The sequence below is a fragment of the Daphnia pulex genome, chromosome 3 (assembly GCF_021134715.1).
Source record: "Daphnia pulex isolate KAP4 chromosome 3, ASM2113471v1".
In the NCBI taxonomy this organism is placed as follows: domain Eukaryota; kingdom Metazoa; phylum Arthropoda; class Branchiopoda; order Diplostraca; family Daphniidae; genus Daphnia; species Daphnia pulex.
In genome coordinates this window covers 12879597-12895835 of record NC_060019.1, presented here as the reverse complement: position 1 = coordinate 12895835, position 16239 = coordinate 12879597, and the positions used below count along the sequence as shown (strand labels likewise).

The 16239-nt window shown below is 39.6% G+C and overlaps 3 protein-coding genes and 1 non-coding gene across 4 annotated transcripts; 1 reads left to right on the top strand and 3 right to left on the bottom strand.

Moving 5' to 3' along the window:
* The first annotated feature begins 90 nt into the window (after nucleotides 1-90).
* LOC124190033 (protein FAM92A-like) lies at nucleotides 91-1585 on the top strand. Its single transcript, XM_046582549.1, has 5 exons — nucleotides 91-221; nucleotides 304-405; nucleotides 473-601; nucleotides 667-1231; nucleotides 1295-1585. Exons 1-5 carry the CDS (start codon nucleotides 181-183, stop codon nucleotides 1418-1420), a joined length of 963 nt encoding a protein of 320 aa, XP_046438505.1. The 5' UTR covers nucleotides 91-180; the 3' UTR covers nucleotides 1421-1585.
* Nucleotides 1435-2584, bottom strand: LOC124190038 (transmembrane protein 208-like). The gene is made up of 5 exons (XM_046582559.1): nucleotides 2429-2584; nucleotides 2066-2224; nucleotides 1859-1995; nucleotides 1710-1794; nucleotides 1435-1651 (listed from the first exon to the last, which is right to left on the bottom strand). The coding sequence occupies exons 1-5, from the start codon at nucleotides 2435-2437 to the stop codon at nucleotides 1508-1510; spliced, it is 534 nt and encodes a 177-aa protein (XP_046438515.1). The 5' UTR covers nucleotides 2438-2584; the 3' UTR covers nucleotides 1435-1507.
* Nucleotides 2585-2913: 329 nt separating this feature from the next.
* Nucleotides 2914-5245, bottom strand: LOC124190037 (C-type lectin domain family 7 member A-like). Its single transcript, XM_046582558.1, has 6 exons — nucleotides 4378-5245; nucleotides 4203-4309; nucleotides 4031-4128; nucleotides 3842-3953; nucleotides 3355-3699; nucleotides 2914-2939 (listed from the first exon to the last, which is right to left on the bottom strand). The coding sequence occupies exons 2-5, from the start codon at nucleotides 4306-4308 to the stop codon at nucleotides 3446-3448; spliced, it is 570 nt and encodes a 189-aa protein (XP_046438514.1). The 5' UTR covers nucleotide 4309; nucleotides 4378-5245; the 3' UTR covers nucleotides 2914-2939; nucleotides 3355-3445.
* A 9592-nt stretch (nucleotides 5246-14837) lies between these two features.
* Trnat-agu lies at nucleotides 14838-14910 on the bottom strand. Its single transcript has one exon. It is a non-coding gene; the product is annotated as a tRNA-Thr (tRNA).
* Nucleotides 14911-16239: the final 1329 nt, after the last annotated feature.

Here is a 16239-nt window from a genome sequence, read left to right as displayed (position 1 = left end):
GATAATTTTTCATTAAAAAAAACTTAAATTTTATAATAATACAATTATTTCCAATATTTTGAAGCAAACCAAGCAGCAGCGTTTAAAATTTGGAACGATCCGTTACCACGGTTACGGAAACATGGAAATCAAAACAAGCACGGAAGAATAGTATTTTTTCTTATAAACGCTGAAAAAACAATGTTTCGTTCACCAAGCGCCAGCTCTTTGCCACACTCAAGGTAAATTTATCTTTGCTGTAATTTAAGAAAAATCTTAAACATGTACATAATTTCTTGTTTCCAACCCTTGTAAATCTTGAAGTGCAACCCAAACGCGCTTCATACAAAATAGAATTCAAGTAATCGAAAAACACTTTGGTGAGATCTGCACCGCTCTAGCGTTATACACTAGAAAAATAGCCGGGTTAGTTTAATTATACCTTAATTCGATGGTGTTCGTAATAAACATAACCTGTGAAATCTAAATTCAGTCAGCGGGATAAAGGCGATTTTCTGGCACAGACATTAAATGAGTACGCTACAGCAGAAAATGTCAACAAAAATTGCAGTCAAGGTATCAAAGACTTTGCCGATAACATTTCTTTCATTTCAGATTACAGGTAAGAGTTTGAATTCGTAACGAAAAAATTAGTCAAATTAATTAACCGACTTTATTTTTAAAAAGAGATGTTTGCGTTAACCGTTTGGAGGAAACTGTCATCCAAGAGATTTCAAGTTACGCGGGCGTCTGCAAGTCGGCCATGGAGGACGTCCGAAGCTGTAGCATTGCGTACGAAAAAGAAATAAGTCAATTAAAATACGTTCACAAGTTACGGCAGCAAAACCCGTTGGGACGAATGCAAATAAGCAAAGCGGAAAGTGATTTAGCACACGCCACAACACAATCTGTCCGACTAGGCAAGTCTATAGAGGAACGAGCCGACAAGCTCGAAAAGAAGAAGCTCAAGGATCTTATTAGCTGGATGAAGCGATTGGCTTTAATCGAAATGAGTTTTCACTCAACGTCGTTGTCCGTTCTTACAAAAGCCTATCAGCAGTTGGAAAACGTCGATGTGGAATCAGATTTGGAAGAATTCCGCAACACTTTAAGGACCTATATGCCTCTTCCAGAATCCAGTCCTGCCAGAGCCCAATCTGTGCCGTCAATTGCGTTGCCTAACACACCAACAGAAACTGCGTCCAAGGTCAAACGTTCCAAGTCTTTCTCTGATTACAGACAGCGAGCCGAGGTATCTATTCATACTAAATCTTGGAGTGTTGATCAGTTCTGTGATATGGATTTTGTTTTACAGTCCCTGGATTCACTGAAGGTGGAGGAATATGAAGAGTTAAAACAAATGGAAGGCTCAGACGATGACGACGAAGAATCCGAAGAAGAATCACCTCGCCCGCGATCTTCTCACGTCCGGCGCAAATAGCTGTTACAAATAAAGAGGTCCAGAGTCTGATTTATTTCAAAGGTATGTTAAATACAAAGCCAGTACAGGGAATCTTTAGTATCTCTTTTAATGCTGTTGACGCTTGATGCGGCGCTCCAATTTGCGTTGCTTCTTGTCATCCTGTGCATCCTGCTCTGCAGTTGGGGCTTTCTGGAAAAACCATGGACTAAGGAAATGTTTCCAAGCCAAGTGAAACAGTCGACAGGGAATCTAAATAAGATAATTTTAAGTAATAAAGAATAATGAAATGAATTTCTGAATAACTTACCACCAACAAGATAAGCCAAAAGTAACTGGAGATGGAAGACAGAACCTCGGTTGCACTTACTAGGATAATGGCATCTTTAATTTGCCTTTAATAACAAGAAAATGTGTTGACATACAAATTCATGAATCAGATCACAATTGAAAGCTTACTCTGATATTCCAGATTCCATGTTGAGATCAATTCCACCATCTAACAATTGTCCTGTTTCACTGTATTTGGCTCTAGCCATGTAGGCCATAAAGCGATAGCAGCAAAACTGAGCAAATGAACTCAGACATATTAAGAACTGAAATTCAAAAGAATGTGAGCTATAAATATTAAAATTTTAAATAATAATTTAAAAAAATCAACTATACAATATCAAATGAAGAGGTGGTGGACCAAAAAATGGCAGAGAATAATAAGTATACACCCACTGCCACAACAGACATATTTCTGTAGAAGTTGAGTGTTGCAACATTCTCTTCGACAATCTGTTTCTGGCCCTTGGTGGCCTGTTTTGCGCTCTTCTTTTCCTAAAGTAAGGGAAGCAAAAAAAAAACAAAATTACTTTACTTTGATTGACGGATGCAATGAAGGGATAATCGACGACACTTTCTCTCTTTGAAGCTAGAAAAAGTAAACGTCATGCAAGAGTAACGAACTGAGATAAATTTTCGGAAGTTAATTAGTTATTACAGTTAATAAATAGGTATTAGCGTAGAGCAAAAAATTCTTACAGCTGTCATTTTTCAGTTAAAATTCGCCGACAATCAAGCTATTCTGCTGTTGTTATGGCAACCACACAAAGTTCCAACTCGTCACAATGTTGCAAGTCTAACACAAATACAGAGAAAATACGAAATAACAAACCAGGAACTTATTCGAATTGAATTTAGATCTTTAAGAATTTTCCTTCTCCATTACAAAACGGTATAATAACTTTAAAGGTTCTTTGTAAAACTCTATCGAGTAAAATTACTTAGGCTGCCATCTAGCGACATTAATAAATACGATCCCTGGCTGGGCGCGCGCCAGTTTTCTAGATCTGAAATCTTTTTTGCTACTACATGTATCAACAGCAATCAACAATCAATATATAAAATAATTATTCGAACCCTCCTACTTTTGACGCAAGCAATCACGGCAGCAGAGCTCAACCTTTTTGCTTAAATAAACAATAAACTTAAAAAATACAAAAGGAAAAATAAGGAACTGCACGAAGTTTCAGGAAATGGTATCTGTATTAAGGGGCTGTCCATATATTACGTAACGCAATTTTTCACCTTTTTGGACCCCCCCTCCCCCCCTTGTCACGGATCGTAACAAAAAAACAGACACCCCCCCTTCTAATTACGTAACAAAAAACAAAACCCCCCCAGTGAATTTAAAAATACAAAATACAAAATTTTCTTGATTAAAGCCATGTATTTGATGTTACATGGTACAAACTCTTAGATAGGCTCAATAAAGAAGATGAAGGCGATAGCGGAGTACTAATCGATATTTTTGCCACTGTTTTAACTTTTTTTAATTGAAAAAAATTTTCGGCCTTGCTACGTAACGTTTTCAAAACTCCCCCCCCCCCCTGTAACATTTCGTAACACTTTTTGCAACCCCCTCCCCCCCCTCATCGCGTTACGTAATATATGGACAGCCCCTTAAGCAGCACTAGTAATAATCAATATCGGCTGTGTATGAATTCATGGCGTCTTATGAGTTTAATGATCATCCAATCTCCAAACACGTGTTAAACATTATTGCGACGGTGCTGTAGCTTCACATACAAAACGGTAACCAAAACTAGCACAGATACGGGATGCATATCCTCCACTAGGATAATCTTCTTCTACGTAATTTAAAAGAATGCATCGATTTGATACGGCCTCTTTGTCTTTCACTTTTTCAGTATTTTTCAGGTCGTCGAAAGTGATTGGTTTCTTGTTTGAGAACCATTGCCATTCGGTATCATTATACCTCCCAGCCGTCCAGTACGCATAACCTTTCAATTCTGCACAAAAACATTTAAGACGTTAAAATGAATTATCTGTAACAGCCTACATAGCAGCTAAATGAATTTGTCAAAGTCATTTTTGAAAGATAACGTTGATAACAGCTCTCCAGAGGTAATGGAGGTGGCATTATACACATACCAGGTATGTTCATAAGATGCCGACTGATCACACTGTCTTCTTCTCCTGTTTCAATGGCTACAAGGCTCATTCCTCCTTGAGTGCACATGTAATTAGCGTTTGACCAACATTCCTGCAAGTAATGATTGATTTGTTAGTGAGATTATTTTTAAAGTTACTTTCTCCCTCAGCACGGGACATTATACCTACCATGTATAATGAGAAGCAATAGCAATTGCCATTATCCAACAACCAGCACGGAACGGCGGCATGGCCTCCGTATGCAGACCTCAAATACTGAGGGCAAACTTTTAACCAATACAAAAGAAAAATTGTAATTAATCAGGCGAAATATTTTTAGGGAAATTGTAGCGATTTTTACCCGCATAACTTTGCGTTGAAGTTGATGCCAAGACCGATGTCATAGAAATTAGACTATGGAATACCATGGACGAGATGATAGCTGAAGTAAACATTGAAGGCGCCATACTAAATAGCGCCAAAGTTTGAATTAGGAATAGTGCCAAAACCTAGTTTTATGATTTTTCGTATCTCACCTTGTTTCCTGTGAAAAACAACCCTTTTAAGAGCAATACAACAAACAGTACAGATTGCTTCTGTATGCCTGTATACAACTATGAACGAAAAATTCCCCTGCGCAGCTTTTATACTACGTAGCCCATGCGTGTCCACTCTCATTCTCAGACATTCGTGAATTGATCAAAACAAGGAAGTCTGGGTGTTGGACCCAATTAAACTAATCGAGCGAAATTGGTCAATATAAGCCACAGAGGAAGACGTTGATATTTTAAGGGTTCTTTAACAAAAAATAGCCATAGCATTCGCGACTGTTCCTCTATAAAAATGAATGACATCCGTCTAGACAAAGTAACTGAATGAATTTCCTCGCTATAAAAAAGGAAAACAAACTGTTTGAACCCATGTTTTGTAGGACATATCTATAAAAAGAAAGCCCTTGAACATTCAGTAGTTTTGCGCAGTTAATAGTTTTGAAAGATACTTACAATGTTCTCTTTCGGAAGGATAGTTTCCGGTCAAGGGCTATTTAGAACGGCAAACTATGTTTTCCGCTGTCCACAAATTCTATACTCAAGATAGTCTTTGAATCTCAATGCTGATTCATCACATTAAAAACAAACCCCGCATCAAATTTCTTTTTAAGAAAACAGTCCTGTACCTTCACATGAAATATAGTACCCATAATTGGCGCAAAAACGAGAAGCTAGTCCTGCGCTAGGATAATCTAAAAACTACTTTGAAAAGCATGCACTTACTTTAAAAAGGTCCCCTTTGTTTTTCACTTATTCACCATTGGAAGGTACAGTTCGTCGAAAACGATGGTTTTCCGTTTAAGGATCACAACTATTCGAGGGTGCTTTTGTTAGATCTCCCAAATGCCCAATAGCAATGTCCTTTCTGCAAACAAATAAAACGGCTTAATGAAAAACAAACGGCCAACGAAAAAGTTTATAATTTAAAAAATACCGGGAGTATTTATAAGACATTGCCTAATCAAAACAAACCGAATAAACAAAAGAATTCAAGCACCAATTCAAATAAATCAGCAATGCAAATTCTTATCAGGAAGGTAAATTTTCCTCTTAGGTTATTTTGCAGACCATATTTTAAGACTCAATCTTAAATCGTGAGAAACAGCAAAAATTGTCGTTCTCGGAACACAACTGATGAAGCGTTTCACGATGACTACTAAAATGCTGAGGGTAAGCTATTTTTAGATCAAAAATTAGAAAACAAAAATGAATCACCTGAAATGCCTTCAAGAAATTGCAGCAATTGACATTGATAAAGCTTCATGCAGATATGGCTGCTACTGCTGCTGGAATAGCAAACATGACAATATTTTTAAATACTAGGAATGAGATCATAGTCGGATCCAAGACAGAAGCCGCCTAAATATCGGCTGTCCTTAAAGCTTTTTAATATGTCTTTGACTCCGTGATTACACATCTTGTTTTGTCTATGCAAATCAATAACTGACAAAATAGGAAGCGGGAGGGTGGAAGGAATAGGAAACGTTTCTATTTGATCTTGCATTCGTTTGCCATCAAACGCGCTGACACATTAAACATTATTCGCCACAATAAACTGCCGATCTCATTCAGAAAAACGCAGGACATTCAGGTGAGGCACTCAGCAACTGACATATGTCTTGCATATCATTATTTGCCACTTGCATTAATATCCAAGTAGAGTTCATTTACTTAGTTACCTTAATTAGCATGCGAGTGGGTTGTCATAGAAACACGAACGACTTCATCACTCGCTCGATCCTGCCACACGAGTCGCAGGGTAGTACAATCGAGTATCGACCAGGGTGATGTTCTTAACTTTATGACCCCGCCACTATTCCGTTTACAACTCGACTCACTTCGAAATGTTTTAGGAATTTAAACCCACTGACTTACAGATGGAAGCGCTGGATCACTTTAACTTAAGGAGCGCGATTTGGATAGTTTAGTTTTTAAACTGGATCGTAGAATATCAACCAGTCCAAATTGCATGCACAGTTTGCGTTCAACATCATTAATTTGAACCGCAACTCTTTTACCGTTTAGCTCAATTTGACTTGGTTGTCACTGGGCGCTACTATTAACGAAGTCTAGATATTTATTTAACATACGGTTTTGGCATTCAATAGTTTGGAGGGACCACTAATTCTACGCAATCAAAAAATAATATTACGCGGTAAATTCAAACTTTATAAAAAATATTAGCTTACTTGGAAGATTTCGAAGAATTGCGAAGAATTTCGCATCGATGTGATTTTCCAAACGATTTGTCGTCTTCCTCCTTGCAGTGCAGATAGTTTAGTGACGGTTGGGGATTTATGCTAACGACCGTATGCGACGTTTCGTCCTGATTACCATGATCAATTCGTTTCATTACGCCGTGGTGTAGGCGAAATCCGGAAATTTGTTTATCTTCATCCGGGAGTCGCTCCACGTCCTAGAAGTTTCCCTCTTTCCTGTGTTCCTCCTCCTCTGTCAATTAAGCGACAGCATTCGCCGGTTGCAAGTGTTCAACTGTAAATAAATAAAATTCCATTTAGTCCATTACATTTCGTGTTATTCAGGACGTTTCAGGGCAAGAGAAATGACGTCTATTCGGCGAGGACTGAAGGATACAAGTACTTTGAGGTAATAGTCTCATGTGAAAGATCGAGGGATGACTATTTGTCGTCAAAATTACCAAGAAAAGGAGATCCCCTCCGCTGTACTACTCGGAATGCTACCTTTGAATCGCTACCTCCACTCTTCCAGATTGAATTGACTGAATACGGTTTCCTACTGTCGCGTTTTTCACAAAAGAAAAAGGGAAGAAATCAGATGAATAACCCTATTTGATTATTAACGAGAATACAGATGAGGCTTCATTTACATTCTTTATCATTCAGACTACTTTTTCGAGATCCGGCAGAATGCGGAATTCGGCAAAGTATAGCTACCGTAAATCGTGAAAGGTAGTTTCAAAGTTGCACAAGAAAAGCCCTTTGTAAAATTAATCACAAATTTCAATATTAAAACAGTCCAAGTCTATTGACTTTGCAGAAAAGCTTATGGACCCAATAAATAAAAAGAACAGTGCGGAGCAATAGATTTCGGAATCGAAGCACGCCCACGACAAACGACGACCTGTCAATTTTGTATTAAATTGCGCTACTAAAAAAAGGCGATTCCTTTAAAGCCTTTCCTACATACTTAACCGTCAAATCGTTCAAAATCAACATAATGATCCGCGTACAACGTAATAAAGTCAATAATGCCATGCCAACTCGATTTTTTGGTGCCTTATTAGAAAACACAAGCCGTTGGAACAGAAAGACGTTGCCGCAGGGACACGCAAGACACTATTGCAAATATTTACGCAGTTCGTCTGTAACTACACAAGACCACAGTAATAAGTTGGATTCAGTTTTTTTGCGATTCAAAACGCATCTGTGCGTACAGATTGTTAGACTTCAATAAATAGCTGGAAGGGAATCGTATAGCAGTTTTGGCGCAACATTTGAAAAGTATGAAACCTTTTCCAAAGGCAATCGCCTATTCATCTCTCCTGCATGACATATTGAAGCGAAGCACTTTGTTAACTCAAATATAGTAAAAGCCTTATCAATACAATATAAACAAAGAGAGAGGCAAACGTAATCAAATAATGAAGTGACGTCAATGAGGAAGAATCTACCGTAGTACTAAATTGCCATCCCTTTGGATAATGAATTATGTTTGAACGAGAGTGCTATTCGTCTCGACGGCGGCGCGAGTAATCAATTGTGTATCGTTCAAAGTCGAAAGCATTCGGGAAACACGACGCCGTCTTTATACTCCCGGGTATTCTTAAACGATCGAGTAGTAGGATAGTTGCCTAAAACTAACAGCAGCAGCAACATGGTGTTGCTATTTAAAACACGATTCCTCCAATCCATTAGGCCTTTCAACTTTTACCTGAAAACAATCGGCGTCTTTCTTCATCTAACGAATAGACCCATCGAACGATTTTCTTGCTTGATTTTCAGCTGCTTTAGTTTCGTCTTCACCTTCCAGGCCGGGTTGTACCTATTCGTCGAGAGAAGCGTGTTGGATATTCGTTATGCCTTTTCTGGGGAAAGCGGACGAGGTATCAATTTTACAAAGCAATTTTCCAGAATAGACGCTTTTGCAACCGGCTTAGCTACGACCAACCCGTTCGTGTGTGGTTCAGCCACTTCCTTGTTGCTTGTCGTAACTTCTCGTGAGACGGTGAGGTTATTTTGTTTCAGCATGGGAACGATGGATCGTCTGTCGAAACGACCGGATTTAAAATCTCTTCGGAGATACTCTATAGCTGCCGTTACCTGGATAGCCATCACGGTAACCTGTATTAATTTTAAAACAAACAAACAATCATTATGTAAAATTATATGACATAACCGAATGAAACTTGTTTATGATTAGGTCAGTGTGCAGTGCGGTAGCACTATATACTGGATATCGCGTGACGTGCTGGCAAATAATTGGCAAATCGCTATTCAGTCACTGATTATTTTGACGCAGAGTCTAAACTACACTATGTCGGCCACTTGGATTTACACTTTGTGCGCCAGAACGATTGTCATTTATTACCTCCGCATCGCCGACGAATTGCAGCGATTGGTCCGGAAAGATTGTGACTATTGTTTAGATAACGAAATGGTGAGATGTTTGAACATGTTCAAACACCTCAGTCAGGCGACTCGTTTTCTCCACAACCGATTACAACTCATTCTGCTCATCAACTGTTACTGCCTTGTAGCAAATTTGATTTATCTCATGTACTACATCACTCGCTTTTACTTGTGGGGCAGTTTCATCATCGACGGCTTTTCCCTAGTCGAGGGGATATGTCGATTGTTTCTTATTTGTCACTCGGCCGACAGCATCCGAAGTTCAGTGAGTTCAAATTACTTTCCTGTTTACAATGAAAAGTCATTTGATTTTTTAATTGACAGAGAATTCAAAGTATTTCGATACTTCGTCAACTACGAGACGACTCTGTCTTCACCACGGCATCCGCCGATCGAACCAAAGTAAAATTCGCCAAAATCCAAAGATATTTTTCCATATAGTGACATTCCATCACAGCCTTTTTTGATTAATTTTCCAGTTGACTCTTTTCATAATCGAACTCTACAACTGTGAAAAAGATGTAACGCTATTGGGTATGATGCAGCTCTCCAAGCGCATCATCCTAAAAGTACGAAACGATATTTACAGTTCAAGTGTTTCAATAGCAAAACATAATTGAACACCCATGTTTTTCTCTTTTCGGCAGGCGGTAGAAACCGCTTTGACATTCTACATCATCATCTACCAGTTCCAAATAGGATGGAGTCAATTACCTGCCGAATAATACAGTCAAGTAATAACACACACTCGATGTAGCAGTACCGATATCGAGTGCCATGACACGAGTAGTGCGCAGTGGCACACGCCAGCGATAGCGTTGGCAAGCCGACCAAGAAAGGCAATCACAAGTTTCAAATTGGTTAGGTACCGTATTATTTATATATACGTAGGAATCTCATTTCGTTTCGCCAGGCACTATTCAGAATACAAACAGCAAAACAGACCCAACAAAAAAATGTCTAAATAAGTAACAACACACTCCATGCCTGCCTGCACTCGGTTAGTCCAAGGGGATTATTGTGTTCCTCCATCTGAAAGGCAACTCGACGTTTATTAAATAAAGCCTTTTGAACGAGGGACTATGTATGTGCAGGCTACTACAAATTCATTCCTGCTGCTGTAATTGATTTGCTATTTTGTATTATTCTCCATAAGTGTGCCGAAAAAAGTTCGCAGCTTGGGGGTGTTCTGTTACGACACGTTTGAATCCTTGACGTACACAACAGAATTCAATTCCTGCATTAATGAATTCTTTGACTGACTGCCAGTCAGTCGAGAGTTCAAAAAAGGAGGAAATCCGGTTAGACCGAGGGCAGGCAAGGACTGGGGCATCAGCATTGATTTCAGACTAACAGGATCCACTGATTCCTCTACAACAAAACCAATGCATACGTTAGAATACATTAAGAAGGTATTATTTCGTAACCCCGGATGATCCCCCGTGAAATCGCTTACACGACTCGAAATTGCTTCCCCGCTTTCTCGAAATGTTTCAAATGTAAAAAAGATGAAGAAGAGAATTACAAGTTGTGTGCGACATCAAAAGTGAAAGCTCCGTAAAAAAAGATTGCCTCCAGACAGTTGCAGCAACCTATTTCCATTCCCGGCTGGACTAAATATAATAGCCAATTCGATTTCTCTAAAAAACATCTCTGACCTTTTGAATTCTACGAACGCCAGCAAATTAAATCGTGTGCAAATCGAGAGTTTCTGGAAATACCAGCCATATTTCACGTTGTTATGTCGCACTCTGAAACTAGGAAACTTTGGTTATAACAGGTGCATATCATGTTAGACCACTAGTTGGCCTTGGATCCTTGTATAGATGTACTGTAAAGTTCTCGAAAAAAATAAAGAACCCCCGACAGAACTTTGAAAGGACACCCATCACCTTGGCCAAGGCTGAACATGTTGAACATGCCGTAATACAGTATAGGAGCTGTCACAACGTCCAACAAAGAAAAACAGGTGTACAGGTGTATCGATTTTAGACTTTCCGCTCAAAGTTCTTTAGTAAACGGCAACTAACAGCTAAACGCCATGACGTAGTACATTAGCAGGAATAATGTAATTCCGGCAAATCCTGTCGTTAAAGTTAGACTTTGCGTCATTGAAAATGATTGGCCCACTAAACAATTCAATCCAGTCCCTAAACATCCAGCATCACCGTCGTTGCACCGTGCGCCTAGTCCATAATTTAGAAGAAGATATGCTGATCGCTCTCCCCAGAAGAGTCTTTCTCGAGTGGATGGGCGGATTTGCTCGGGCTCAAGTTTCTTTTCAAATATGCAGGAGCAAGAAGGTATCGCCGAAATAGACGACATTTTGACAAGGAAAAAGAAACCAGAAGTGCGTCATGGCCAGCGCCCTTCAACTTGATGGTCGTCCTGTTCCTTTCCAACGCATCTGATTCTGAGGAGATGTTAATCAGCCATGAACTTTGGTGCAAGGACAACGTACTTATACAATAGTAATGTCGTCATCATGCACGAGCACTAGATATCCAAAGCGCATCAACTTTTAATACCGTTGGATTTTTCTTTTTATTATAAAAAAGGTTGGATGAAACCATTTCGCTAAACTTGTGCGCAAATCGTTTTTCATAATGGATTGCCGGATCGAATATTTGGCACCCGACATTTGTCTGGTGTTGTCGCCCTTGGCGTCAGCTTCCAATATGTCGGGATCGATCCATCAGTTAATGTCGGAAACGAGGTAGAAATATCAAGCTGCGGTCACAATAATCTTGGGTCGTGTGATGATTCGATCGTGTTACGTGCGATGACCATCAGCGCAGCCAAGATGATGCTGCTGCTGTGCAACGGTGGTAATGGCCAAAAAAGAAACCGGTTGACCGATCCCGATCCTGCTGACTGTGCGAATCCCTTAAATATTATTTTCGCTATATTGAGTTATTTGTATCGATTCGGGGCCGTGTAGAGAAGTAACAAGGGAAACTTTGAACAGCTGCCACTAAAAATAGAATAGATAGCCTGTGAGGAAACGGACATATTGGCAATCATTTTGAATGAATCTTTATCTTTCTCGGTAACTTTTGTGTCCGTCTCAACTTGTAATTGCCCAAAAGTCTGTATTTAATCAAAATATTTATTATTGGGAAGAGTTGGTATTATTCTTTTGGCCTTGGGTTGGGAACACGCAATCTAATGTAAGGTGATACAAAACAAAGGGAAATTGTAATTGAATTGAACGTCGTGGATGGCGAAAAAACAAAACGAAAAAGCAAGTTGTGGACTCCGTCCCAGACGGGCGCCCACGATATGAGTGAGAGAGAGACACACACACATGTATAAATCCATCGGGAGAGTAAAAATGGCTTGGCCAAACTTGAAGGGTAGCCAAAAGCATAGCTCAGGAGATCCATCATCGCGCTCTGGGAAAGAGAGAGTCAAGAGGGAAAGGTTGATTTCTCTCTCTCTCTCTCTTGACCCTTTATTGATTCACGTCAACTCCAATCATCTGTCAAAACAGATTCGCAGGCAAACATGGCAGTGCTATATCGGATGATGCACAAGTCTCAAGTGACATCGCCATGCAGCAGCAGCAGCAGCCATCGCTGCCGTCCAACTAATAGAGTTGGACCAATTTCTCTCTCAGACTGCTGTATCGCTTTCGCATCTTTTTTAAAAGAGTTTACCCAGTTCAATGTGCATTACCGGGCAGAATAGATGGACTGACGTTTTTTCGCCTTTAATCAAGTCGATGGTGTTATTTTTATAGATCCTCCTAAATTGGATGCGACGTTGGAGGGCCTAATAGAAATTTTGCGCTTATTTTCTCGCCCGAGGTACTATACATAATGTTGAGGAAGATTTCGAGTGGGAGCAATTCAGTCTATTTGCCTTTCTAGTTGAGGCGGGTCTTCTTCCCAATGTGTCATACAACTGCCAATTTGCGAATTTCATTATGCGAATCACCCGATTGAATTTATCAGTTTGAAACGAAAATTATGTGAGGCTTCTAGTTTCATTTTGGGATCCTACAGTGAACTTTTTAAAGGGCTTTAATGTCTGGCGATGAATTTTTGCGTCAGTCTGATCCGGAATTCGGGAGGGTTTCAAGAACAAACATTTTTTACGTTTGACGCGCTACGTAAAAATCCAAGTTAAAAAAAAACAAGTTTGTGATGTACGTAAACTTCCGCTTTTCCTTTTCTAGCCGACAATTTCACAACTTGTGCATTTCCGGTACACACAACTTTTCAGCCGTCGGGGGAGGTTGAAGCGACACGTTTTTCTCTTTTAGACTCGATTCGAGATTCTACGTAGAAGAGTTTAGCGTATACCCAAGGGAAGAAACCTATAGTTATGTAAAGCTGACTGCTGCCGGTCGGCCGGCTCCAATGGCGACAGAGATCAAAAGTTTCGAATCAAAAGCCAAACCAAGGGTCATTGATTTAGCAATGCAGCCCGAGCTGCGCCAGCATCTTATCAAGCAGTGAGTCCTCGTAAAGTCACTATACGTGTGTCGCAGGGGAGACAGAGATCAGCAGGGAACGAGAGCTCTTACGCTTCCAATTAAAACAAAACTTGGGACGTCAGATGTTTACCCTCTTAGTATTCTGTCGATGCTCAAGACTCGTCTCCTTTTTAAGGATAATACCGACAAGGATTTGCCGAAAAATAAGTAAGCCTCATAGCCGTGCATATTGGCACGAACGAGCTCAAAATGCGCTCACAAAATGGGGGATAATCTCGAGGTAACAATTTCTCCATTGAAAATAGATCCCGCGGATTCATGGCATCTTGATGCCCTCCCGAGTGGAGACATGTGATAACCTCAAAAAACAAACAGATGTAGACTTACACCAAAGGCCTGACCTATTGACAACATTGATTTTCTGTTAAGACTGGCGTCTGGGGGGGAGGCTATGACATTTGTTTTCTGTTCAACAACATAAGCAGCTGAGTGTAAGAGGATAAAGGTTTCCGGTTGGATCAAATGAGTAATGCGGCCACATAGGCTGGGGTCGTGAAATATGTACGTGGTTATACATAGGCGATTCGTCGTAAAGAAGGCAAAACTAAACAGAGGGTGTGGGCCTACATTTTTGGCTTTCATCGCTCTTGAATGAATACCCTCCATTAGCATGTAGAGGCTCTCATCACTTACACAGATATATTGCGTTAATAATTTATTCGTTCGATCGATTGCGACTAGAGTGCTTTTTGTCTAGGCTGCATTCTCCTAACTATTAATTAGTATCGATAAACGCGCAATTCAATCAGAGCTATTCAGTTAGCGGCAAATTGGTTCGCTAGAAAAATGAAAGGTTCGCCAGGTTAGATATGCCATTGATAGACGGTCGTAATTGTTCAAATGTTCAACGAAAAGAATGAACCTTTCAATCGAGTAGTCAAAATTAAAAATGAATTCGCAACACGAACGACACGGTAATAGGTTGCAGTCAACTAGAAATCTCATATACAAAGAACTTAATTTTCGATCTTTGCAGGCAATTCAAAAGTTTTCTTTTTCAACGAGCATCTTTCCCCAAAAAATTGTACTTTATTGAATTAAATTTGAGAAAAGTGAGACACTAAACTTGTCGAGTGAACTTTAGCTTTGGAAACTTGTTATTACACAAAGTTGTCTGGATATCTGACCAATTTCAATACTAAACTAGTATGTAGAAAAAAACTATACGCGGCATGTACTGCACAACCCTTATGTTACTTCCCAAAAATGATGACAAATAATATTCATGCAAAAAAATATAACTAATTTCATTTTTCCACTTGAATGATTTTTTCGGGGGAAATATGAAAATTTATGTCAATAAATAAAAAAAAAAGAAAAGGAAAAAAAAAGTTAGGTCCCAACGAGACTCGAACTCGTGATCTCCTGCTTACTAGGCAGGCGCTTTGCCATCTAAGCCATGAGACCTACAACATTGCACTCACTAAAAAAAGATTATATCCGTGTGATGCGATTAATTCGAATTTTTTTTCTTTCCATGAATTTCAAAAATAGTGCATGATTTGAAAAAAAAAATTTATGCATAAAAAATTTGGTTACGATAAACTTCGTTGGAAAGGTTCCGTAACAACATTATTCAGCGAAAATATACCATTTTAATACAAAGAAGCTTATATTCAGTAGGGTGAGGCTAATGCAATCTGACGAGCCGGTGCAAACCGTTTTTTCAATTAAAGATAAGAACTAGAAAGGTAAGGCGTCATCCAGCAATGGTTCCTATTTCTTTTGACAGATGTTTGAAGAGAGAGAGAAGCCTAACTCTATTGTGAGAAAAAAAGGGGATTGATGCAATAAGACCACCTAAAGAGGTGTACACGTGTCGCCGAATCGCTAGGTGAAAAGCACACGCGGGAATAAATCTCCACAGGACCAACAGATTGCATACGACTTTCCTTATTTGTTCGGCTGCCACTAGCTGCGTGTAATGAGCTCTCGAGGCGCTATTGCATTTTTCTATATTGGGAAATATGTATAGTCTAACTCTCGCAACTTCCCAGCCAGCCTAGGTGCATAACCAACTCGTCCGCGGTTCATGCACTATGGACGATAGCGTCGCCCGCCTAAACTCCCATTTTACCGGCCTCTTTGACGTCCCAGAGGGGATTCGACATATCGAACCAGCATGTCTGCCAGTTGATAATAACAACAAGAATAGTATGCGTTCAAAAAATATTGTCAAAAATAAGCCGAGACGGTGAGAATGGTGGCGAAGCCCGGACGCCCCCAACGGGGCATTCAATATGTATGATAGATGCTGCAACAACAACAACAAGAAAAAGTGAAAGAAGAGCGAAGGAAAATGGCATTTTCATCGATCCGGTTTTTTCCCTCCCGTTGATCTTTGTCCTCTCTCTGTGTAGGAAAGATAGGAGACAAACAAAACACGTCAGTCGAACAGGGGAGGAAAAGGAAAAAAATAAAATAAACCCAACGAACGAAGGTATTAAGGGAATAAATACAGTTGCACAAACAAGAAAATACGAGCACCTAGGAATATTTTTCTTCTTTCTCTGAAATGAAAAAACGTCGTGAATTGGAAATTGAATGATTCTTCATTCAGAGCTTCTCCTGCTCAACCTGGAGAAGAAATGATAATAATAATAGTAAATGCGTCCAACTTTGCCTGACAACTTATTGGTTTGACTAGTTTCGAGTTGGCAAGGTGCGAATTGAAAAACGTCGAGACGGGAGTGACAACGGGAGTTCCGTGAACCACGAAAGAGTCGACATTCATCA